A 23,454-nucleotide genomic window follows, 5' to 3' on the forward strand; every position below is an offset into this window, starting at 1 on the left:
ACCATTGAAGATAACTTTTATTAGAAATTGCGCCAATACAAATGAGGTATGCGGCGTGTCTCTCCAATAATTTTGCAATTTTTTGCATGAGTAGTTTTTAATAAATTTGATTGACAGTTGATTATTGTAGTTTTAATTAGATTTTAATAACTTAATGCATGTGTATTTTACAAAGTAGAGCCTCCTTGATAGCTTTAGTTTGACAATGACTTATTGAAATTATATTTTTCTTTAGTCTCCTAGCTATCAAGGTAAAAAGGATAAGGAATATCCCTCAACAACATCGAGCAATAGAAATTGAGAAAATCTCTGAAGAAGACATATTCTAACAAATGAGGTAATTTAATATAATATAAAGGAGTACTTAAAAGTCCAATAAATGAACAACATTAAATTTATCTTTCTAAATATGAAAAAGGAATAACAATGTTAAAGCGAAAAACATATAATAGAAATTCAATTTGAATATAACATAGAAGCAGTAAACGAGATTATTAGTTAGTGGTTAACAATTTTCACTCCAGACATGTTACCAATCGTAAAAAAAAAAATCAATCCTGACTCCGCCAATATTTCCATTTTATAACTCAAAACTATTATAGATAAAAAACTTATTATCATAATAATAAAGAGCAGTTGTGCAATGCAGGCTACCAGAAACTAGTATATATATATGTATGGCTTCTCACCCATTGACGCCTGCATTGGAGCTAATTTTGACCCATTTGGGCCAAATACACTTTGTATGGACTGATTCGATTGGACCAGCCCTTTTAGTTTTTCTTTTCTTTGACCTAATTGTTGCTTTGATTATTAATAAAATCTAGCCTTTGTGACTACTATTTTTTTAAAAAAAGGAAAAGCAAGTCTCACATGAAAGTTAATATAAAAAATATTTTTGTCATGTTAAAATATTTAAATTGAAGATGTATACAATTTAAACTCTGCATCAAATCAATAAATCCTTTTATATGTTTATCATTTTCAAATGGATATTTTATGTCACGACCCGAGGCTACACACTGGACGTGGACGGCACTCGAGAACCATTGTTGGTCTCCAAACGAACCCTCTTCTTAGCTGACTAAGACTAACTCAAGCATACAAAGCTTAAAATAGAATAAAATTCATTGAAACTGAAATAATTAACTCTGAATATAATTGTATATTCAACTAGCCAAAACTAGGCAACTCAAGTCTTTAAAACATTTAACAAGATAAATGAAAAAGACTTCTCAAACTCTACTGTCTATCTATGAAGCTGTAATGACCCTCCAGGTCATTTTTATATTAAAGAATTTATTTCATAACAACTGATATAACTGGAAGTACAAGTGGAACCCTCTGGAAGAAAAGAGGTTCACCATAGCTAACTCGAACTCCATGTGGTATCAACGAAGCTCATGTTGATGATCGTGAATACCTGTATCTACATCATTAAATGTTGCAGGCCAAATGACTCAGTACATGTAATGTACGGGCATGTAAGGGGAATTCTAAGGCATGAACATAGGCTTGAACTTGATAAAAAGGAAACATACTTACCTTTTCTCAACTCACTCAACTAAACTCAACTCAAGAATACGATACTCAACTCAAAATAAAGCAACAATTAAAGATGCAATATATGGAAAGCTTTTAAAATAGTGGAAAGAAATTCAATGTATTTAAGAATACAATAATAACTTAGTCTGTATACAAGGATACAAAATAACTGTTTGTATATGGAAATTCAAAATAAACACGGTGTATATAAGAATACAAAATATCTCTGTGGTAGTTTCTCTAACCGACAATCATCACTATGAGCTATGTGATGATACAACGTCTCGCCCACGCTATCAGAACTGTCCAATACTTTGCTAGGGTATAAGTCTTACTACTAAGTGGATCTACTAGTCTATGATAAAATGAAAACTTTTATTGAGATTCTTGAATTTGTTTCTTGAAATCTCTATGGCCAAGAATTATGATTTTTATTAGTGATTCATATATGGAGAAATTTGAGTTGAAAAAATGAAATTCTTGGAGAAAGACTTACCTTGAAGAAGAATCTTGAAAAAGATTAAAAGAATCTTGAATAGAGTCTTCGAATTTAATTTTTTCCTTAGGGTTTTGTCTTAGGGTTTGAGATAGAAGAGAATGATGGATTGAAAGATGAAAATCTGATTGTTTTGAGCCTTTTATTAGTCAAGAAATTCGTTTAGGGCCTATTTGGAAGGACACTCGGTAATTGGATTTGGTGTAATTGGGTGTAATTACACTGTCTGTCCTGTTTGGTTGNATGACTTGATAAATCGGGTCGTGACACAGGTAATTGGTGTAATTGGCAGGGGGTGGGGGGGTAATTACACTCTACAATTCACAGGAAAAGGCTGTGAATTGCTGGTAATTACATGGTGTAATTACCCGCTGATTACTTTTTAATTTTTTTTTATTTTTATTTTAAATTTTTTGTTTTAATTTTTTTTACTTCTATTATTTTAAGTTTTTATTTTATTTTTATTATTCTAAAAATTTGTAAAAGTTTATTTTTATTTTATTTTATTAAATTTCATTTTTTCTTCTTGTTTTCAACCTTACTTTACGTGATTCTATGCAATTTTTTCTTATTAGCTATTTCTTTATGCCATGCTTATTTTCTCATTAGCATAATTTTATTAGTGTTTTATTTTTTAAATTAAAATAAAATTTATTGTTAAGTAAGGTTATATACTTATATTTTCTTTTTTAAGAAAAAAATAAAAATAAATCATATTTATGCATGCTGTGTTGAAATTCGCTATAAGAGTATTATGTTAAATTTTTTTGTTTTGAATTTATAACTTATGTTATATTTTTAGTTTCATTTGTTTTAGTAATATTAAATTCACATTGCACGTCATTTTTAACTAGACTTGATAGATTATATTTTTTTCAAACATTTAATAATTTATGAAATTTTATTTTTATATTAATCTTTTTATCAAACATGCATTTCACGATGTCGTAGAAACTTCATACTTTTAGTTTTTATGATCAATTCAATTGAAATATATGAATATGAAAAAATATAAATCAGTTATTTTTTCATAATATTAGTTAAAGAAAATATGTTTATTAATTAATATATTTTCAAAAAAGAATATATATCTTAAATATTTAATTTAATATCATTTATAAAGTTTCTTATTTGTCTAGTACAAACTTTAAATAATTAATTTTTATTTTTAAAATTTAATATAATTTTATGATTGCAATTGTGCATCCAAACAGAACATGTGTAATTATACTGTGACATCCAAATAACATGTGTAATTATAGTGTAATTACACTGTGGCAACCAAACAGGTCAGTGTAATTACTAGACAGTGTAATTACTAGGCTGGTAATTACTACCCTAGTAATTACATCAATTCCATTTACCAAGTGATTTTCCAAACAGACCCTTAGAGTTTTCTTGGAGGTAAAAAGACAAAACGACTCTTTTTAATGTTTTTCGGTCGGCTAAATTCGTAACAACACTGTATAGGCTACTAAAGTAGTTATAACGTTTTACTCAAAAGTTAGATTAATGTGAAATTGGTGGCATTGGAAAGTAGATTCAAATACCTTTAATTTAATAGGTTATGACTCACGTAACTCTTTATATTCTAAGAGATATGATGGTTTGAAGTTGACCCAAGTAGAATCTTACATCAAAACTCAATCGATAAGGAAACTACAAGAACACTTTTCAAGAAATTAAATTGCTCAATATTTATGGATAGATTTTCAAAATAAAATCATGATTGGCATGTGGGTGAACAAACCCAACACTATGGAAGCTTACATACCTCTTAGGGATTAAACCAATTGCAAAAATCCGCAACAAAAAAATCAAGAACCTTGACGAATGCCTTGATCATTTCCTCTTTTCTCTTCTTTTCTCTTCTTGAACTCTCAATTAAAATTGAAACTGAACCTAATATGATTAGACCCTTAAAACCTTACTAAAAATGAATTAAATTTGATTTGGTAAGAAAAGACCAAAATACCCCTCACTATTTTCGGGTAACTTTCCTTATTTGGACAACCCGACTTCAAATGGGCATATTCGTTCATACGAACGCGAAATTTAGCAAACTAGGTGGAGTTCAAAAGATAATTCAAAGGCCTTTCGTTAGATATCTTGTAGCCCACCTAACTCATTATATATTGAGAGTTATAGTTAGTTGAAGTTGACCCAAAACTCATAACTTAAGCATAACTTGCAAAATTTCAGATTTTGCTATTTCAAATTTAGTTCTTATTGGAACTCAAGGTGCTACATTTAGTGACCTTAACACTTAAGAAATTTCTAGGGTGTTACATTTCATGGAGAAATGTTAAATATCATTTTATTAGGGATGAAAATTGTGTCCCCAATTGGTGAAAAGATTATGCAAATTATATTATAAAAGTATTCATGTCTATTTCTCCTAAAGAAATTAATTTGAATTTTTTTAATGTATTTAATTGATTCCTAAACTAAATATGTATCTTTTCTTTGAGCCAAAGAAATCAAAATTCCACAAAAATCAACATTAGCTTATATATTAAGCCAAATTTTAATAAATTAAAAGAGATGTATAAGCTTTTTAAATCATATAAATGTCAACACCAAGTCATGATTGTATTAAGACAAAACAAAGATGAATTAAATGAAAAATCGCAATTTCAAAACCCTAATTAATGAAACTCAATGGAAGTTATGCAAATAAAAATTATTTTTCAAGCCCTAGCATTAATACATTGTAGAGTTTTATTCTTTTTCACCTCATACCTGAACCAAAACCCAATATGCATAAATCGTAACCATGAACTCAAAAATAATTAAGTCTTCAATAATCGAGAAATGTTGATGGTATAGCTAGCTTGCAATTCGAAACAACAAACTCAAATAATTAGAGAGTGGAAGAACATGAGAGAGTGTATGTATGTAGAATAGAATAGTAAAGAAGAAAAGAAAATAATAGTTCAGGACGAAAGGTCATAAGGTTAAGTTGTAAGATTTTATGTGGAGAGATGTGGTGGTTGGAGGCATGAAGAACATGAGTACTGCACTTAATAATTTGTCAAAAACCATTATGAAAGTACTTTTTAACTACACTATTGCATTTCATAAGTATGCATATGTTTAATAATGAGTTTGAAGGATTAAAAATTTGTAATGAGCGTGAAGAGGTGAAATTTTAATTATTATGAACAATGGAAAATATATTTTAAACGATACAAGGAAAATAAGATTGATTATTCAAAATGAATGGACGTTGTCATTTTACTAGGAATGGTTATTTTTTACAGAATTTTGTTCTTGTTATTTATTAAGGTTGGTGAAAAGGTTATGCTAACTATAAGAGCATTCATGTCTATTTCGCCAAATGAAATTAATTCAACAGATATTTTTTGAATGTATTTATATCTTTTCTTTTCTCAAACTAAGTAGTATCAGAATTTATAATTAAGTAAATAAAAGTGTGTCTTCTCTAAAAGTTAATATTTTAGATGAGATATACAGTGACATATTTCAATATCAGAGCAGACAAAAATACTATGCTCGAGTACTTTCACCCTAAATTATAATTTCATGTATTTGGAAGAAGAAAAATAATCAAATATATGAGAGTCCAAGAAATTATAGGAATTTTAAAAACTTTTGAATATATATAAAAGTTTAGTGAAACATCAATATGACTCGTCGCTTGATTTTTTTTTTATTCCTTAGGTTGCAAAGGAAAAATGAATAGTACTGACATTTCCTTGTTTGATTATTTCAAATTGTTGAACCCTTAAAGGCAATAAAAAAAATTACACTCTTTGTAGAAAAATTATAATGTAGATAGGTAATATATATGTATTATATGTTGAATTTTTTATATTTTTTCATGTGCTTACTTATTTATATTCTAATTTTAAATCACGTTATTATGCTTCTGATTATCTTTTTTAAAAACATAATAATTTATAATCGAATATGTACATATGTCATGCTTTTTTATCTTTAATTTGATAGCACACAATATATCTAATAATAAGACATACTAATTATTATTGTGTTTTTTTGTATTTCTAAGTCTAAATTAACATACATTGGTGCATTTCATGCGTCATTTTTTACTGAATGATAAAGATTATTCTCGGAACAACAAAAAATGTCATGCTTTTGTATCTCTAATTTGTTAGCACACGATGTATTTGATAATAAAACATATTACTACTATATTTTTTTTCCTTTCTTAGACTAAAGTACTCATGCATTTCTTGTGTTTTCTTACTGAATAATAATGATAATTCACGAAACAACAACTAAGTTATGCATTGTATCTCTGCTTTGTTAGCACATGTTATATCTGATAATAAAACATATTACTTGCTATCATTATATTTTTTTTTCTTAGATTAAAGTACACATGCATTTCTTGCGGGTTTTTTTTCACTGAATAATGATGATGATTCTTGGAAAAATAAAAATATCATGCTTTTGTATCTCTAAATCGTCAGCACATATTATATTTGATACTCCCTCCGTCCCTATTTACTTGTCCATATTTTCTTTTTTAGTTGTCCCTATTTAGTTGTCCATTTTGACAAATCAAGAAAGAACAACAAATTTTTTCCTATTATACCCTTATTTACACTTCTTGAAAATTGTAAAAGTGTATGTTGTTTGCCTCCAATTTATTTCACTTGAATTCAAATAAGTGGTTGTAATTTTGAAGTGAAAAGTTGTCATAAGGGTAAAATTGTAACTTCACTGTGCTAATCATTGTTGCCATAATCTGTGTGCTATTTCTAAAGTGGACAACTAAAAAGGGACGGAGGGAGTAATAAAACATACTACTTGCTTTCATTATATTTTTTTTGTTACTTATTCAAAAGTATTCATGTATTTTCTATTTTATTTTTTGCTAAATAATAAAGTTTATTTTTAGAACAACAATAAATTCAGATACTTCTTGGAGCTTCTAGAAAGTTTGAGTAAAATATTTTTTGATACTTTTTTATTAAATAAATATTTATATAATATTAAAACTTAATAGTTAAGGTGAATATTTAAAGAATATAATAAATTTTCTAGATTTCTTTTGTATCTAGAACCATATATTTACTAGTATAAATATGTGTCACCCTAATCAGTTGTAGCCAAGCCAGCTCAAAAAACAAAGTTCTCCTGCCCAAAACCCTAATTCTCCATCATGAATACTTCCCTTCTCACAACCCAAAATATGAAAAATTTGAAGAATGAAAAGCCTCATGTTCTTATAGCACTATTCCCAGGCCAAGGCCAAATTAATCCATGTCTTCAATTTAAAAAACAATTAATCAATCTAGGCATTGAAGTCACTTTAACCACAAGCCTATCAGCTTTTAGTAAAATAAAAAAACTCCCAAACATTGAAGGATTAAACTTTGCTCCTTTCTCTGATGGCTATGATGGAAAATTCTAGTTAAGCTCAGTTGATGACTTTCATTTGTTCTATTCTTCTGTAAAGTCTCGCGAGTCAAAATTCATTTCCAATTTGATCCAATAAAATGCAAAAAATGGTACCCCTTTTTCACATGTCATATATACAATTATCATGGAATGGGTTGGCTTAGTGGCCAAAAAAATAAATGTACCATCTACATTATTTTGGATCCAACCTGCCATAGTTTTTGATGTTTACTATTATAGATTCACAAACTATTCTGATTATTTCAAAAACTGTAATGGTAAGGATAAAATAATAGAGTTACCAGGATTGCCACCACTTAGTCCAATTGATTTCCCATCTTTTGTGTTTGATGACGTGGAAAGTACAAACTGGGCAGTTAAGTCTATTAAAAGGCAAATTGAAATGCTGAATAGTGAAGAAAATCGAAGAGTTCTTGTGAACACATTTGATGCGTTAGAGTATGATGCTTTGAACATTTTAAAGCGTGATGCTTTGAGCATTTTAAAGCATGTGACTATGGTGGGAATTGGGCCTTCAATTCCTTCAATATTTCTTGATGATGATACTTTTCGAACTGATATGATTGAGATTAGTTCGAAGAATTATATGGATTGGTTGAACTCAAAGGATAAGGGATCGGTTATCTACATAGCATTTGGTAGTTACTCCGAAATATCAAGTCAATTGATGGAGGAGATTGATCACGAATTGCTGAAATGTGGGAGGCCCTTTTTGTGGGCGATTAGGGAAGGACAAGACGGAGATAAGATGGCGGGCAAGTTGAGTTGCAATGACGAACTCGAAAAGCAAGGGAAGATAGTGAGTTGGTGCTCGCAAGTGAAAGTTCTTAAACACCCTTCTGTTGGTTGTTTTCTGAATCACTGTGGATGGAATTCAATTTTGGAGAGCATAGCATCTAAGGTACCTATCGTGGCATGTCCACTCTGGAACGATCAAGTTTGTAATGCAAAACTCATTCAAGATATCTGGAAGAATGGTGTTAGAGTTAATGCCAGTGAAGGTGGTGTCGTGGAAAGAGATGAGTTCAATAGATGTATCACGATTGCGATGGGAAACGGCGAAGAAGGGGAAGAACTGAGAAGAAATGCCAAAAAATGGAGTGATTTTGCTAAGGAAGCTATGAAGGAAAATGGTACATCAAGTGTGAATCTCAAGGCATTTGCTAATGATTTTTTACTTGGTCGTAATGAGTACTAAATCACTCGTGAATAGATGATTTTAATAAATTAGCTAGTAAGCAATTAGTTTTTTAAGAGCATGTTCTCCGTTTCAGAAAAAATTATGAATTTGTTTGAAATTATTCATAATGAAATAATTTTCTTAGTTTCTGAAATAATTATTTTAATTTCTTCCTGACTTGAAACTTTAATTTTTTTATTTCATTAATTTCTTATCTTTTCACTTTTAATTATTTTTAGAAAATTATTTTTGTTTTTTAAAAAAATATAAATAAAAAGTGTCCTTAAATTTGAATGCGGGGTTTTTATGTTTTATTTGATTTTATTTACTCATTCTAATATCTATTCGAAATTAACATATTTTATATATAAGACTTTTGTAATTAAATTTCAAATCAAATCAAAAGGAATGACAAAGAGAATAAAAAGAGTAAATAAAATCAATACAAAAATAAAAGAGAAAAAACAATGAATGAAGGTAATTTTTTTTAAAAAAGTATAAAATACAAAGCATACGTGTATTAATGTAATTTAAATACAAGATAAATAAAATAAAAAGATATCAAAAAATTATTTTTAAAAAATATAAATAAGAACCTTTAAGAACATTTGATTATTTTTTAAAAAATTTTAAAAAAATTATTTACACACGTGACAAGCATGTGTGTACAAAGATAACAAACTTATTTGGTTGAAGGTATCACATCAGCATAAAAGGTGCAGGAATATGAAAAATTGAGTTCGAGAGATAGTACGACCCTAATTAAATTAAGGCATGTCAGTGCGATTTCAGTCATAGTTCATGAGGGGTACTTATGCATTATCTCTTATTTTCTTAAAACACAAAATTTGTAATTGAATATATACTTATGTCATGCTTTTGTAACTCTAATTTGTTAGCACACGTTATCTCTAATAATAAAACATACTACTTGCTTGCAACGGAAAAAAAAGGGAGCAGATTTGACTCATCACAACCTAACGGTACATCCAATACCAATGATCTGTGCCTAGAATGCGTTGCTAGATCTCTACTCTAGAAAGCTATATAGGCAACAATGAACACGCTTTGACCCCGGGCTTCCCTTTCATTACTCCTTTCCCGACGATAGAACCGCGTCCGCATCAGTCAAAGTGATGGTTAATGTTCTTTAAATAAAGCTCCGTTGAACCCCTACTTGAAAGGGAGGATAGCGGAGTTGTTGTACAACCTAAGGTCTTTTCCTACAGAGAAAGCGGCGGCTAAATTATGTGGTTTTTACTAATTACTCTAAAGTAATCACACATTTCCTGTGTTATTTTTGCTAAATAATAAAGTTGATTCTTGGTTTAACAAAGAATTCCAAATACTTTTTAGTATTTCAAGAAAAATTGAGTAAAATATCTTTTGATATATTTTTATTAAATAAAATTTATATAATCTCAAAACATAAATATTTAAGGTAGTTGTTTAGAGAATATGATAAATTCTTTAGATTTTTTATAATAATAGTCATGGGCACGTGCAGTGCACGTGTGAGCCATGCTAAGTAGTCTCGTTCTCTATCGAGAGATATTTATAAAGCTGTGTTGTCATGAGTGCGTGCAATATTATTGATGTAGTAGAAGTGTACATTGTGTTAAATAGTCTTCTCATGAGTGCATAAGTTATTATTGATCTTGTAAAGTGATAAAGATTTAAGTAATGCATTTCATAATATGTACGATATTTATGTGCTAAATTATGAATGACATCATCAAGTTAATATGAAGCATCAAATTTGAAGAACGAAAGTACTTTAAATTATGAATAATAATAATAATAATAATACAACATTAGAATGCAATACAATAACAACAAACAAAAAACTTAAACATGAAACCATACAATGTTTGGTTAAATGTCACAATTTATGTGAGTGGATTGAGGGACTCAAACAATTATCATGAATATTACATTAACACATAGAGGAGTGTGGGTCGATGAAGACTCAATTATATCTGCATAGGTGTGTTTGTGTCTTCTAAACCTGAGATATGAAGCAATGTAATATTGTTAGAACTCGACGATTTGTAATGAGTTAATTATCTATGGTACAATGGACATATATGTATATGAGGCTATCGTACCTAAAACTTCTTTATAGATGATGTTTTTTTGTGTATGTCCCATTATTTCTCGTAACTTGAATCTTCTCTATCAAAGGCAAGAGATATGATTTCACCAAGCTTGCATTTACAATTTCCGCTCTAGTTGATTTTGGAACTACTGGTAACATCTGATGAAAATAACCTCCAAAAACCATGACTTTTCCACCAAACGATTTATCAATGTCCATTATGTCTCTAAATCTCCTATCGACTGTTTCTATTGTTTGCCTCTTGGCCATTGGGGCTTCATCCCATATAATCACTTTTTCTTTTCTAATCAATTTGGCAGCACCATTTTTCTTTGACATGTTCGTCATAGTTGACTCATTTGTTTGTAGGGGGATCTCAAACCTTGAGTGTGCTGTACGTCCACCCGGTAAAATTGAAGCTGCTACGCCACTGATTGTTGTAGCCAAAGCTGTCATACCTCTTGATCTAACATTGGCAAGCAATGCACAATATAGGTATATTTTGCCAGTTCCCCCAGGTCCATCCACAAAGAATATTCCAGTTGTTCCAGTATCGATTGTTTGCACTATTTTTGTAAAAGCTTGCTCTTGTTCTGGATTTGATTGTGCCTGTGCATCAAAATCTTCTGAAGGTATTTACACGGAAAGTTCTTCATTTATTTCTCTACATTCCGATGGACAACCTTCGAGCAATTTGTGATCTAGTTGAGGAATGCCATATATGTCTATGCTTTTTTCCATACTTTCCAAATAGTGATTAATACTATTTAAGGTACACTGTAGTATAGTATTGTGTGAGTTGCCATATAGCCTGCTAAAGTCCTCATACATATCCTCATAATAAGTATCCCAGAGTTTTCTAATATCCGTTGGGTTACAATGAACCAAAATTGTAGCAAACAAACTTCGGAGAGCTTCTTGCATTTTGAAGATAACAGTCTCTCCTAAACATTCTAATATACTGTTGTAGAGCTCTAGTAACCCTCTTTCTTTGGCTGTATCTTTGAAGGTATCACATTGCCTACCGTTGACAGTGAATAAGTCATTGAATGACAATGGTCCTCTTACATGGTTTAGTAATAACCTCTCATAATACCTTTCCCCTTCTCGAGGATTAGCTGTACAATTTAATGAATGTTTAGTAATAAGTTTAACAATTATCGATGTGTATGAAGTTATAGTGTACTACATTTGCCTTACCAATTGTAATGCTGTAATGACTGGATTTCGTCATTATAGAAAAGTCAACAGGGGGAAAATTTGGGGCCAAAAAGCTTTTTCGTAGTATTTGTATTTTTCCAATCTAGTCCAGATTTGGATGAAATTGGAGTCTTTAAGGTGTAGGGGAATCTGGTAACAATCAGGTGAGTTAATTATGATTTTGATTACATGAGTAGTTAGATAACTCGTTAAGGAATCCGTACAACTTTACAGAATTAAATTCAGGCGAGTAGAACTCCCGAAATTGATCTTAGTGTGAAGGGAATTTTTTGAACGTCGTTGGTTAGAGCTGCGTTGTGAAATGGGGGTCTTGGATATATTAAAATAGCTCACTGGTTCGTGCAAGCTGCCTTGGCGGGGGTTTTTACCACTCTAGCGGGGCCGCTGAAGCGGGAGGAAGGCCGCTGTGGTGGGCCAGACGCGACTTAAGGTCGTAAATAAACCCCTAAACGACCTCATTCTGCACTTTTCAATTTTTAGAGCTAAGGAACGAAGCCCAGGTGACTCTTAACATTTTTTCACCATTCTTGAGGCTAAGGTAAGCTTTTCACTCCCCGAATACATTTTTCAATCTATAGAACGTAATATAATGGGTAATTATCAATGGGAGAAAGTTTTGATCTAGATTCTATTGTGAAAACAACCCTATTTTAGATACTTGGGATCATGTGTTTGATCTAGGGTTCATATAATTGTTAGTAATTCAGGTAATTAGTGATTATTTATTGATTAACGTATTATATTGATTGTTTGTAGACTAAGAACAAGCGAAACGAATCCGAAAAGAGAATGATCAAGTTCCTTAGGGTTTCAAGCTTGATCTGAGGTAGGTGATGCTTGTGATTCCATGATTGTGTGATGTATGTTTATTCTTGCTTCATTATGATACTTGCATGTATGCGAATGTTGCATGATTGATCGCACTTGTTGTAAATGAGATAGATAAATGATGAATGTCATGAATCATGACTTATTTGTATGAACTTTAGAAGATACTTGTGATTGTGATTGTGGTGTGTTGAATGGATCGGTTGCCACATTCTGGCATAACTAATTGGGATCGGTTGCCACGTGTTGGCATAATTATGGGATCTGTTGCCACATTTCGGCATAAACATTGGATCGGGTACCACGTTTTGGTATGCTAACTGTTTGAGTTTGGGTTCCATTAGAGGACTAATGACTTGTCAAAACTGTTTATATTGTTGAGCATGTGATAATCAATATTAAATATGTTTGATATTTTGCATGTTTATAATGTTGTATTAACTTGCTTATGTTGAATTAGTACAATGTGATTGTGTACTAATTCTGCAGTTGCTCTTACTTTTTTTGAGTACAGGGCATTTTCTGGCGACTATTGACAAACCTCGTTTAGAAGACCAGTGATCGTTCGAACTCAAGGGTGAACCAATTATTTCGGGCTGCCATGGGTTCTCTTTCGTCTATATCCACCATTTCGGACTTAGACTTTCCTAGTTAGTTGATTAGTTTGTTAGTTTGGGGTTGCATCCTTTCTTGTTTAGACTTGTTGAACTTTAGATGTTTTCATACATTGACTTTCAGGTTCTAGGTTATTTCTTCCACATTTGTTTAGTTCGTTGTTAGACTTTTGTTCGAGTATATGAGAACTCCCTATTTCTTTCCTTAGTATTTAACTTGCTTCTGTAACTTAAATGCCTTAGTTTTAGATTAGTTGGTTGGTTTGGATTGTAGTAATGGTTCTCCCACCGGAGAGTTAGTGTGGGTGCCAATCACGACGGTCTGGGTTGAGACAAAGTTGGTAATAGAGCCTAGGTTCATTGATCTCGTTGTACCAAAATGAGTCTAGTAGAGTCTTGCGGAACGGTACTGGGATGCCTTTACTTTTCTTCAAGAGGATATATGACTTTAAGAAATCTCTCTGTTTTTCTCTTGTCTCCTTTCGTGCTATGACTTGATTCCAATTGGTATCTGGTGATTCAAATTGGTATCTAAACTCCTTCACTCTTCTGTGTGCGTATGGTTAATACTAGATACAATTGTGTTAGACTCGTAGCTCCCGTCAATGCTCTAACTGAGGAATCTGCAGTGAGAGGTCGCGGTTGAGGCAGGGGTAGAGGTCGTGAAAGAGTAGCGCCTGCTGGGAATGGAGCTCCTATTGAGAATGCTCTTGTGAATGAGAACCCTCCTGTGCATCATACAGAGATTGAAAAGGAGAATGTTGATGTTGAGAATGTTGAGGATGTGGGACAAGAGGAAGAGGTGCATGCTGAGACTACCGATGTCCCCCCATAGACCCAGTTTTAGCTCGACATATCATGTCATTTTTGAAAGGGTTGGTTGGTCCTGGAGTGCTTCCTTCTGCTCAAGCATCTCAAGTTTCTACTAATCCTCCTTTTGCTAGTACTGTGCCCAAGGTGGGCAGGACTGAAGGTAATGATGCTTTCTTCTGTCCTTTGTTGGGTTCTGTTAGGACTAGTAATGAGCATGAAATGTTTGACTAAGTTTTTGAAGCTAAAGCCTCTTGTGTTTCTTGGTTCTGAGAATGATGATGCTTATGAGTTTATCTTAGATTGCTATGAGAGGCTTCATAAGTTGGGAATTGTCCATCAACATAGGGTGGAGTTTGTGTCCTTACAACTTCAAGGTGAGGCTAAGCAGTGGTGGAGAGCTTATATGGAATGCAAATCTTCTACCTTACCTCCACTTACTTAGACCTAATTTCATGCTCTGTTTCTAGAAAAGTATGTGCCTAGGACTTTTAGAGATCGTAAGGATGATGAATTTATGTCTTTGGAGCAGGGTGGTACGACTGTGGCTGCTTATGAGGCCAAGTTCCATGCCTTGTCTAGATATGCTACTCAATTGGTGACTACTGAGGAAGAGAGAATCAAGTTATTTATTAGGGGACTAAATTCTGAGTTGCAAGTATTATCTGTTCATATGATTTCTGCAGGGAGGAGCTTCAATTAGGTAACAAACTATGTTAAGAAAGTGGAGGGGGTGAGGCGAGATGGTCAAGCTAAGGCATGGGCAAAAAGGGCCAAGAACTCGGGTAACTTTCAAGGTTCATATTCCAAGGGGTCCAGAAGGCCAAATCTTGCAGCCAAGCCAATTTAGTCCGCTATTCCCGCCTCTATAGGTAATTCCTCGGGAACTCCACCTTATAATTCAATTTAGGATAGCCAAGGAGTCACACCTTTGACGGGCAATATGCCCTCTTTTTATCGTACATGTTACAAATATGGTGAACCTGGGCATATGAGGAGAGATTGTCCTCACCCATGTTTGGTAGATTCGGCGCAACAGCAATCTAGAGCAGTGGTACCCACGGGGAATGGTAATAATGGTAGAGGACGTCCGCAAGGTGGGCGATGAGGTAATCAGCGAGGCCATGGAGAAAGAGGAAATGGTAATGCAGGCAGGGGTAACGCGCAACCAGGTAGGGAAGTGGCTCGTCAAGATGATAGGGCTCAGTGTTATGCATTTCCGGGCAAGAATGAGGTAGAGGTGTTTGACGCAGTGATCACATATACTATTCTTGTCTTTGACCGGATGGCTAATGTGTTATTTGATCCGGGTTCTACTTATTCTTATGTATCCATGCGGTTTGCCTCTAAGTTTGATATGATTTGTGATATAATTGATGCCCCTATCCATGTTTCTACCCCAGTTGGAGAGTCAATTATAGTTACCCATGTCTATCGTCCTTGTCCTATCTTGTTTATGGGTTTTCAGACTTGGGCTGATTTGTTGATTTTGGATATGACTGACTTTGATATAATCTTAGGCATGACTTGGTTGTCCCCCTATTATGCTGTGCTTAATTTTAATACTAAGTCCGTAACTCTGGAAATTTCGGGAAGGTAAAAATTAGAGTGGGAAAGGGTGTACAAGCCTAAGCGAACTAAGATCATATCCTCCATTCAGGCTATGAAATTGATAGGGCAGGGTTGTTTGGCTTATTTGGCTCATATTAGGGATGTTGAGATTGAGGTTCCATCCATTGAGTCTATTCCTGTGATGTCAGAATTCAGACAAGTGTTTCATAATGACTTGTCTGGTATGCCTTTGGATAGAGATATAGACTTCTAGATTGATTTAGAACTTGGTACTCGTCCCATTTCTATCCCTCCATATTGCATGGCTCCGACAAAGTTAAGAGAGCTTAAGGCTCAAATCCAAGAGCTTCTTGATAAGGTATTTATTTGTCCTAGTGCTTCCCCATGGGTTGCCCTAGTTTTATTTGTTAAGAAAAAGTATGGTAGTATGAGAATGCGTATAGATTACCAGCAATTGAATAAGGTCACTATTCTAAATAAGTATCCCTTGCCTCCAATATATGATCTTTTTGACCAATTGCAACGTGCATCAGTTTTCTCTAAGATTGATCTAAGGTCTGACTAATATCAATTGAAAATTAGACCTGAGGATGTGCCCAAGATGACGTTTAGAACCTGCTATGGGAGAAGATGTAGATCTTCTATTGGATGGTTTGAAGTTGGTGAAGCAGGAATGATAGGACCATATTTAGTTCATTAAGCTATGGAGAAGGTGAAAGTGATTCAAGAGAGGTTGAAAATGGCACAGAGTCTTCAGAAATCCTACACTGATGTTTGGAGAAAGGAGTTAGTGTTCGAAGTAGATGATTGGGTCTACTTGAAAGTTTCATCCATGAAGGGTGTCATGAGATTTGGTAAGAAGGGGAATCTTAGTCCCTTGTATATAGGCCCTTACAGAATATCTAAAAGGGTAGGTAATGTAGCTTATGAGTTGGAGCTACCACAAGAGTTAGCAGCGGTTCATCCGGTATTTCATGTTTCCATGTTGAAGAAGTGCATGGGAGATCCTTCATTGATCATACCAACTGAAGATATTGGGATCAAGGATAGCTTATCTTATAAGGAGACTCCTGTACATATTCTAGATCGCCAAGTTCGCAAGTTTAAGACTAAGGAAGTAGCATCAGTCAAAGTCATTTGGAGGAACCAATTTTTTGAGGAAGCTAATTGGGAAGCTGAGGAAGATATGAGAAAGAGATATCCACATCTCTTTGAAAACGGAGACATTCCAGATCAAGGTCCTAATTCTTTTCTTAGTACTCTTTAATTATGAGATTGCATGTTGTATTTGCATTGCTTGTTGGGTGTTTGAGCTGAATGTTAGATGTTACACCCTTAGCCAGTGGCAAATTTAGAGCCAAAAAATAGGGCACCCACACCCGTGGTCTCTTTGTAAAATTAGATATTTTATATATATTTTTTCTAAAATTTGTATAATATTATATTCTGGCACCCGTACTACAAGAAGTCTAAATGGTCCACATGGTTAAAAGTTGAGCTTTTGACATTGAGGATTAATAATCAATTTCCACTTCAATATATTTTACTTGGCGCACCCATATTCGAAAAATCCTAGATTCGCCTCTGCCCTTAGCCTACTAAGAGTAAGCTCATTCGAGGATGAATGTTCCCAAGGGGGAAATATTGTAACACCCCATAACTAGAAAGAACTAGAAATAAGTTAGAAAGTGGAAATAGTCATTTTTGAAAAGGATATAAAAATTTGGAAAATTTGTTAAGTATGTAAAGTTGGATTTTTGGTCAACTTCAAATGACCGTAACTCCTAGATCAGGATTATTTAGGTGTGTTTCCATATATTTTAGAAAATATCTTGGAATAATCTTTCCAACGCCGCCGAGTTTGTGCAATTCCGAGTTCGTATGAGTAAGATATGCCCATATGAAGTTGGGTTGTTCGAAGAAGGATAGTCTAATCCGGATTATTGAAGGGCATTATGGTCTTTTTCATACCCAATTAAGTTAATTCATTTTTAGCAATTAAATTGGGGTCTAAACTAAATTGGTTCAGTTTAGACAATTGGAAACTTACGCTAGGGTTTTTGGAGAAAGAACGCAAGAGGAGAAAAGAAGAGAAAGAGCAAAGTTCGTCGTTCTTGAAGGTTTAGCTTGTGGATTTCGACAAGGGTTGATCCCTAAAGAGGTATGTGAGTCTTTCATAGCATTGGGTTCGTTCACCCACGCACCAATCATGTTTATTTTAGCAAAGTTTGTTCTAGAAAACTTAAAGTTGATGAATCTTTAATGGTGTTTTTGAAATTGGCCTTCGTTCTTGAGTTAGGTTGAGATTGAGGAGTTTCTTGTGGTTAAAATGTAGTTTCCTTGAGTTGTTTGAGTTAGATTCTTGTGTATATATACTGGGTATCTGAATCAAAAGGGAATTTGAGAAAAAGAACTGACTTTAGGGGAATTGGGTTTAGAAAACGAAGAAGGAACAAGTCGGGCACAAACTGGGTACTAGGTCCGCGTCGCTGACCTGTTCCTCAGAAGTGTAACCTTCTCTTCACGTTGCGGAGAGGTCACAGACCTCTCCGCCTCAAAAGTTATTTCGTGAACAAATAATATAATGCATCTCCACGTCGCGGACTTGCTTCCAGACAGTGATTTCTTGGTCTTTTCTCATGTTTAACTATCTAAAAACACTCCTAAACATCATGAGATCTTTCCTATCACAAATCATAGTCCTTGAATCCATAATTCAATTCAAGGATTAGTTAAGAGTCAGGTCAAGAGAAGTTCATAGAGTCTTCGAAGAGTCTTTTACAAATGTTTTAACTTTGTTTTAAGACTTGAGTTTTGAGTTGAGTAAAGAGTAAAATCTGAAGTTCATTTCTTCAAAAGAGTATATATCGGGACAATGCATTCCCAAAGAGTAAAATGTTTTCTCATTTATAGAAAAAAGGAAACGTTGATTTCCGAAAGAGCCTTTGAGCTAGTTTTTCAGTAAATAGCCTTTGAGCTAGTTTTTCAGTAAAAAGCCTTTGGGCTAGTTTTCAGTTAAAGAGTAAATGCTTTTACAATAAAGTAAGAGAGGAAACTTTGATTTCCGAGATAGCCTTTGAGCTATGTTTTGACCAATTATCTCAAATGACAGAAAGAAGTATGTTTTTTTAAAACATAAGAGCTAGTATCATATTTTGGGAGTAGTATTGAGCACCGATACAGGGGAGAGTTCAGACAACTTACAGACCCAATAAACCATGTAACCACCGTGGGTAGAAAAACGATCATACTTTTTAGATGATTTCTCAGTGCTTTTTAGCATAGACTAGTGGATCCACTTAGTAGTTTAGGTTCTATACTCATGGCAAGGTATTGGACGGCCCTGGCATCATGATGCAACACGTTGTATCATCACGATAGCTCTTAAGTGATGGTTGTCGATTAGAGAAACTCCCACATCAGTGTTTTGTATTTTTACATACATCAGAGATATTTGTAATTTCATATACAAACATAGTTCATATTGTATCTTTGCACACATATAGAGTTATTATTGTATTTCTAAATACACATAGTTGAAAACCATATTTTAAAGCTTTTCTTTATAATACATTTATTTACACTTCTTTATATTGAAATCAGTTCAGTTTAGTACAGTTGAGTTGAGACAAGGTTTGTTTCACCAGTTCCTTTCAAGCTTATGCCTTGTTTTAGAATTCCCCTCACATACTCGTACATTCAATGTACTGATGCCATTTGGCCTGCATCTTCTTATGATGCAAACACATGTAACCAGGATCAACATCCAGTGTATCGTTTATCCATTTGAGCTCTTAAAGTATGTGGTGAGCCTCCATGCTTTCCGGAGGATCCCTTTTTATTGCTTTCAGTATTTAGTTCATCAGGATGTCGTGGGTCTTGTCCCGACATCCATCTCAGTTATTAGAGGCTTCATAGATAGATAGTCAGCTAGTTTATTTGTCCTTACTTTGTTATTGGCTTATGTTCAGATTTGAGTGGCCACTTTGGCTAAGTTAAATGTTTATTTCTAAAACAATATGATTTAAGTTTGAGACAGTTGAGTTATCTTGCATTTGAGTTCTTTTCTTAATGCTTAAAGTCTTCCGCTGAGTAAGTAAGTCAGGCCAAGGGTTCACTTGGGGACATCAATGGTTCTCAAGTGCCAGTCCCCCCAGGGTGTAGGCTCGGGGAGTGACACTAAATATTTGACATACACTCAAACCTCTATTTAACCATCATTCGTTATAACAACAATGTACTTTTTTTTGTTGTTGTAAAATTACCTCTCTATGATAGTCTTACTCAAATATTAATTAAGTAATATATTTTGTAAAAGATAGATTGCGTATAAAGACAAAATATTGAAATATTTATGGTAATCCTTATTAGTGTCATGCACATTCTAAACATTTTAAAACATTTTATAATACATTCAAAGTTTAAGTGAATGTTCATATTCCAAAGCTATATTTTTTTCCTATACATACAAATCTTTCAATTAGTATTTTCATAGAAAGATTTATATATGAAACAATTTTTGTGTGTGGAAGACTAGAGAAGCATTAATCTAGTGAATAAAAATTCAAGTTAAAAAGTTGAATTATCATTTTACCCTTATGCTAAATCTAAATGTTCGTAAAATATTTAATTAATTACATAGTAAATAGTTGAATTTCTATAATATTTTTAGTTGGTATACATGTGAGTAAATTAAATAGAAAAAAAATAAAAATTACAGTTATCCCTTTAAATAGATACATGTATGTGTTTCATCTTTCAAAATAATTTATGTTTTTAATTATTATCTGTCTTTAATTTTTGTAATAGTTGACCTTTCAACTTTGTAAGTGAATATTCATATTTCAAAGCTATATTTTTTTCCTATAATTACAAATCTTTCAATAGTATTTTCATACAAAGATTTATATGTGATACAATATTTTTGTGTGGAAGACTAGATAAGGTTTAATCAAGTGAAGAAAATTTCAAGACGAGGATTTGTGTCAAGATTATAAGGCATAATGTTATTATAGGGATAAATAACACTTCAATTACTAGAATATGGGAGTTTGATGTATTTGCTTTTTTACTTATTTGCCGAGATCAGAACTATGATAAGACCCCCCCCCCCCCCCATTTCTGTAGTTGAATGTCACTTCCGTTAACTTGTCTTTCAAACCTTTTAACTTTTTTTTGTCAAAGGTTGAATGTTTATTACTATATCTTTGTTTCAATTTACATTATCAATAAAAAGCAGGGAAAAGATTGTCTTAAAAAAAATTATTTTCGTTGGTAGCCTTATGCTAAACTTGCTCCTACATATGATTTTTTTTCTTTGTATTTGTAATTTCGTTTTAAGAATGTATTTGATTGAAGGCTGTATTTTTTGCTATAGAAAATAAAACAAATAGAATCATAAAAATAGTGTATAAGGCATGTAAAAACAGACAATTAATGTCTGCAAGATATTCTAATTTCAAATTATTAATAATTACATTTTTTGCACCTTAAATTTTAAATATTTGTAAGGAATTATTCTTACATGTGCTTGTGGATAAAATCTATATTTTTTAGACAATTTTTATTAAAAATATCATGAGATCCAAATCCTAAATTCAAAAAATGCTACACCAAAATGCTTAAGAAGTTTGAAGATCTTTTAACCTCTGACCAAATATTGCTCCTATTATATTTTTAACAACAAAATGTAAAATATATTTTAACAAACTTTTAATTGTAAAAATTATGAACTATGGTTACTCAAGAAGATTTACTTAGTATGGGTGAGATTTATGTGGTCTTATTTATGCATTGCACAAGTATTCTTTGAGGGTATTTATGATATGTTCTTCTTATGTTATGATGATCTAAATGTTGACTATGCTGCTGAGTTATGCTTTTCCATTATCTTCAAAATGATGCTTTAACTTAGTAAATTGCAGGCATTCCACTAAAATGACCCTTTTAGCATGTTTTCAATGTTTTAATGCATGTCTATCATACTTAGTGCATCTTTTTACTAACACCTACTTTTCCTACATTTTTCCCAAGTGTAGGTTCTGGTTCTCAAGGTGCTTATCATTGTGGCTAAAAGCTTGGATTTGCTTATTCTCCTAGCTTGTTGGTGACCTCATGATTCAAGGATGAATCTTATCTCTTAGTAGTTCATTTCTTGTATTTGCTTTTCGGATTATGTTGTATGGGCTGTGTCCCTTTTTCTCATGCGAATATTATAATAGATGGCTATGTTGAGACTTAGAGTCTAGACTTCCGCTTTTCTTTTAATGAAAATTTTAGATTCTCTTGAAATGCATTTTTACTCTTATTGTTCTATTGCTTATGTTATGATATGCTAAGGGGCTTGTATGGAGTCCTTCGGGGTTCTATACACCATGTTACATCTAGGGGTACCCCTAGGTCGGGACAAACTTGGTTATCAGAGCATGAGGTTTAGAATGATTCTAGGATGATGTCTCATAAGTCACGTCTAGTAGAGTCTCGTTCATGAGTGTGAAGTGCGCCACACTTATGAATGACAGGCTACAAGATGTTTAAGAAATTTCCCTTCTTCATTACTCTTAAGTCGTGCCTTAGAGTTTAACTCTAGAAGATTTCTCTTACCTAATCCTTCTCTTGTGTCTTCAGGATATGCATACACGAAGGGATAATGCTAGAAGGATTGAAGAGGACAATGTGAATCTAGAAGGTCCTTCTCAGGCTCCTAAAGCCCCGATTGATCCTTCGGCTATGTCAAATGTGGAGGTTTGTTAGGCTTTTCAAATGTTGGCCCAAGCTTTTGCGGATCGAGCAAATAGAGATGTTAGCTCCGGTGAATCCTATTGTGAAGTCAACTGGTTCAAGGGTTAGGGATTTTTCTCGAATGAACCCTCTGGAATTTTATGGCTCCAAAGTAGAAGAGGATCCTCAAAGGTTCATCGACAAGTATTATAAAGTTGTTGATATTATGGGGGTATCTTTGGAAGAAAAGGTGGAGTTAGTCGCCTACCAACTAAAAGAAGTTGCTCAAGTATGGTATGATCAGTGAAAGAGTGGAAGACCCATATGAGCGGGCCCGGTTAAATGGGAATTGTTCAAATCGTCATTTCTTGATAGATTCTTTCCCATAGAGTTGAGGGAAGCAAAGATTCAAGAGTTCATTAACCTACGTCAAGGAAGTATGAGTGTGAAGGAGTATGTCCTAAAGTTCACTCAATTGTCTAAGTATGCTCCATCTATGGTTGTGGATTCGAGGGCTAAGATGAATAAGTTTGTGATGGGTATATCCGGTATGGTGGTGAAAGAGTGTCATACCATCATGCTGAATGTGACATGGACATCTCTCATATCATGGTCCATGCACAACAAATTGAGGAGGAGAAACTCAAGGAAAAGAATAGGGAGGTGAAAAGAGCTAGGACCGGTGATGGGAACTTCTCCAATGCTAGGTTCGATGGACAAGGTCTGCCAAGGTTTAGACAAAGGTTTTCCAACCAAGTTCCTCTAGTGATCCAAGGGTCAACAAGGATAGGGTTTCTAACGTTAAACCTCAAGGAGGTAGTAGTGGTTCTTATGTGGCTAGGCCTAATTGTGCAAAATTTGGAAGAAAACATGATGGTAAGGGCCTAGTTGGCACCGATGGGTGTTTTAGTTGCGGGAAGAGTGGATACAAAATAAGAGTTTTTTCAACACTTGC

At 33.2% G+C, this 23,454-nt stretch overlaps 1 protein-coding gene and 1 pseudogene across 1 annotated transcript; one reads left to right on the forward strand and one right to left on the reverse strand.

Annotated features, from left to right (window-relative positions):
* Positions 1–7,196: 7,196 nt before the first annotated feature.
* LOC125868308 (UDP-glycosyltransferase 75C1-like) lies at positions 7,197–8,654 on the forward strand (annotated as a pseudogene).
* Positions 8,655–10,755: 2,101 nt separating this feature from the next.
* On the reverse strand, positions 10,756–11,968 carry LOC125868496 (uncharacterized). The gene is made up of 3 exons (XM_049549126.1): positions 11,935–11,968; positions 11,620–11,852; positions 10,756–11,343 (listed from the first exon to the last, which is right to left on the reverse strand). The coding sequence occupies exons 1-3, from the start codon at positions 11,966–11,968 to the stop codon at positions 10,756–10,758; spliced, it is 855 nt and encodes a 284-aa protein (XP_049405083.1).
* Between the last annotated feature and the right edge of the window lie 11,486 nt (positions 11,969–23,454).

Source organism: Solanum stenotomum, chromosome 6, assembly GCF_019186545.1.
Source record: "Solanum stenotomum isolate F172 chromosome 6, ASM1918654v1, whole genome shotgun sequence".
NCBI lineage: Eukaryota > Viridiplantae > Streptophyta > Magnoliopsida > Solanales > Solanaceae > Solanum > Solanum stenotomum.

Excerpts from the sequence above, each read along its gene's own strand:
- LOC125868496 (XM_049549126.1), bottom strand. The coding sequence starts at position 11,968 with ATGACGAAATCCAGTCATTACAGCATTACAATTG. Across the intron at positions 11,853-11,934 it reads TCATTACAGCATTACAATTG|CTAATCCTCGAGAAGGGGAA; the intron begins GTAAGGCAAATG and ends TAAATTGTACAG. Across the intron at positions 11,344-11,619 it reads GTTTGTTTGCTACAATTTTG|GCACAATCAAATCCAGAACA; the intron begins GTTCATTGTAAC and ends TTTGATGCACAG.